This window comes from Solanum dulcamara, chromosome 3 (genome assembly GCF_947179165.1).
Source record: "Solanum dulcamara chromosome 3, daSolDulc1.2, whole genome shotgun sequence".
Taxonomy (NCBI): domain Eukaryota; kingdom Viridiplantae; phylum Streptophyta; class Magnoliopsida; order Solanales; family Solanaceae; genus Solanum; species Solanum dulcamara.
The window spans coordinates 63,799,251-63,802,634 of record NC_077239.1 but is presented as its reverse complement, the minus strand read 5'-3'; the positions used below and the strand labels follow the sequence as shown (position 1 = coordinate 63,802,634).

The window sequence follows — 3,384 nt, the reverse complement described above, 5'->3', positions numbered from 1 at the left end:
CTGCATCCCTATTTCAGTTATGGCCTCAGTTACGATGTGTAATGCTTTACATACTCAGTACATTTATCGTACTGACCCCCCTTTTCTCGGAGGGCTTCGTTTCATGCCCGTAGGTACAGATGTTCATTCTGGAGATCCGTCAGCTTAGGAGTTCCTCTCAGCTATGTCGGAAGTGCTTCACTGTTCCGGAGCCTAATTTTTATACCGGTCACTTAATGTATATATTTGTACATTCAGGGGTACGGTGGGGGCCCTGTCCCGCCATATGTTGTTGTTACTATTCTTAGAGGTCTGTAGACATATGGATGTGGGTTGTTTACAAGTTTGTTTCGACTGTGCCTATACGGCATGTTGTAAATATTTTTATGTTATGGCAGTCTCATCGGTGCGTGCCCTTTCATGATATGATACAAATGAAAGAGGCTATATGTACACGGAAAAGTTTTAAACTATTGAGGTTTTGGTGTATAGTATCACATAACACACGGTTCAACTTAAGTGTAGCTGATAAATACGCATAAGAGGGTCCAGGTCGGGCCCTAGTCGCGGCCTACGGGGTTGGGTCGTGACAATAACCATTCGACATATTCGACAATTAAGGGTTGATACATTGAAGATTGTTGTATTAGTTTTCAACTGAATTGTGGTTGATACATAATATCTTGTATTAATATTTGTTGTAGATATATCAAAAGCAGTAAAACTTGATTAATGAGAATCTAATAGATAAAGTTTCCTCTTAAATTCGAATCTAATACATGAGAATAGCTGATACATAACCATTCGACATATTCGACAAATTAAAGATTGATACATTGAAAATTTTTGTATTTGTTTTAAACTAAATTGTGATTGATATATAACATCTTGTATTGATATAGGTTATAGATGTATCAGAAGCAGTAAAGTTTGATACATGAGAATCTAATACACAAACATTTCTCTTAAATTCGAATCAGATGCACGATAATAGATGATACATAACCATTCGATATATTCGACCAATTAAGGGTTGATAAATTGAAGATTGTTGTATTAGTTTTCAACTGTATTGTGGTTGATACATAACATATTGAATTGATATAGGTTGTAGATGTATCAAAAGCAGTAAAGCTTGATACATCAGAATCTGATACATAAACTTTCCTCTTAAATTTGAATCTGATACATGAGAATAGCTGATAAATAACCATTCGAAATATTAGACAGATTAAAGGTTGATACATTGAGGATTTTTATATTAGTTTTCAACTAAATTGTGATTGATACATAACACCTTGTATTGATATTGGTTGTAGATGTATCAGAAGCAGTAAAACTTGATAAATGAGAATCCAAACATAAACTTTTCTCTTAAATTTGAATCCGATAAATGAGAATAGCTGATACATAACCATTCGACACTTTAAAGGTTGATACATTGAAGATTGTTGTATTAGTTTTCAACTGAATTGTGGTTGATATATAATATCTTGTATTGATATAGGTTGTAGATGTATCAAAAGCAGTAAAGTTTGATACATGAGAATCTGATACATAAACTTTCCTCTTAAATTCGAATCAGATATACGAGAATAGCTGATACATAATCTGTATCAACCCTTAATCTGTCGAATATGTCGAATGGTTATGTATCAGCTATTCTCGTATATCTGATTCGAATTTAAGAGGAAAGTTTATGTATCAGATTCTCATGTATCTAACTTTACTGCTTTTGATACATCTACAACCTATATCAATACAAGATATTATATATCAACCACAATTCAGTTGAAAACTAATACAACAATCTTCAATGTATCAACCTTTAAAGTGTCGAATGGTTATGTATCAGCTATTCTCGTGTATCTGATTTAAATTTAAGAGGAAAGTTTATGTATCAAATTATCATGTATGAAATTTTACTGCTTCTGATACATCTACTACCTATATGAATACAAGATTTTATATATCAACCACAATTCAGTTGAAAACTAATATAACAATCTTCAATGTATCAACCCTTAATCTGTCGAATATGTCGAATGGTTATGTATCAGCTATTCTCGTATATCTGATTCGAATTTAAGAGGAAAGTTTATGTATCAGATTCTCATGTATTAAACTTCATTATTGTTGTTCCCTCTTCACTCTTTGGCTTTCTCCGCGTTCAAATTGCAAGCTTGCTAGTGTTTATCTATACTACAGTATATCTTGAAGAGTTTCTATGTTTTTTTTTTCCAGCGATTATTTGAAGTAGCATATTATTTATCTTTTCCTCCGGGGGCTTTCTGTGAGTTAGAATTACAAGAAAAATCCTCAGTGGCGCTGCTTGCCATATCCTATAAAGTATACAAAATCAAACTTCACAACAAAAGCAAAAAATAAAAAATTACTACTTCATCAACCATAACAAAGTAAACAAAAGAAACAAAGTGATGACTGAAAAAAAGCCTTTAACTTTAAACACACTTCAATAGAAAGAAGTGAAACAACTTACATTACAATTGAACACGGGAAAAATCACGTAACATTACACTATGGATGCATGAAACCAAACATCAACAACAAAAATGAAAAGAAAAATCACTCTTTTCTCACACTAGCTAGCTAAGCAAACTTGACCATAACCAAACATGCATGAAACAAACTTGAACTAAAATTATATGAAAGTGATGAATAATCTTCATGGAAGTGGAAGGTTCCCAGCACCACCACCACCACCATAACCACCACCTACTCCACCTAGACCCCCTACTCCACCTAGACCCCCTACTCCACCACCTACACCTAGTCCACCACCACCAAGTCCTCCACCAAATCCAGCTCCACCACCAACTCCAGCACCAAATCCACCAACGTTGCCACCTACTCCACTTACGACTCCGCCAAAAGGTAGTCCATTGCTGCCAATGCCACCGATACCACCAGCGCCTCCGAAAACATTCTTTTGGTCATAAAGACCATTGTCACTTGGCATTTCTCTTGCTGCTGTGGTATGAACCACAACCAAAGCAAGACAAAGGATAAGTATGGACAACTTGTTGGCCATCACTTCCTCTTTCTCTCAATATATGATTAAATCTCACTTTGTTTTTCTTTATCCTATGCCTTTACACCTGATGAGTGATGAAGTGTTGTTTCCTTGAGTCTCTTTTTATAGGCAAAAAATGGGTTGGTGGACGAATGAATACAAACATTAAATGGAATTCAATGCTTCTATCTGTATACCTCTTGTAACCACTGGTTCCTGGAGTTGGAGAAACCCTTCGGTTGGCTTGCCAAGGAAAACAAAATGTTTTCCCTCATTTATATTTTATTTTTTGGGAAAATAAGTGAATGTTTGATAGGCAGGAAGAGAAAATTATATTATTTCAAAAACATTTATATATAGTTTAGAAAAAT

General features: G+C 34.5%; 1 protein-coding gene across 1 annotated transcript; it reads right to left on the bottom strand.

The window, feature by feature from the left end:
• Positions 1-2,456: 2,456 nt before the first annotated feature.
• LOC129881683 (glycine-rich protein 5-like) lies at positions 2,457-3,122 on the bottom strand. The gene has a single exon (XM_055955803.1). The coding sequence runs from the start codon at positions 3,029-3,031 to the stop codon at positions 2,666-2,668; it is 366 nt and encodes a 121-aa protein (XP_055811778.1). The 5' UTR covers positions 3,032-3,122; the 3' UTR covers positions 2,457-2,665.
• Positions 3,123-3,384: the final 262 nt, after the last annotated feature.

Bases quoted from the DNA above. Each gene is read 5' to 3' on its own strand.
- LOC129881683 (XM_055955803.1), bottom strand. From the start codon at position 3,031: ATGGCCAACAAGTTGTCCATACTTATCCTTTGTCTTGCTTTGGTTGTG.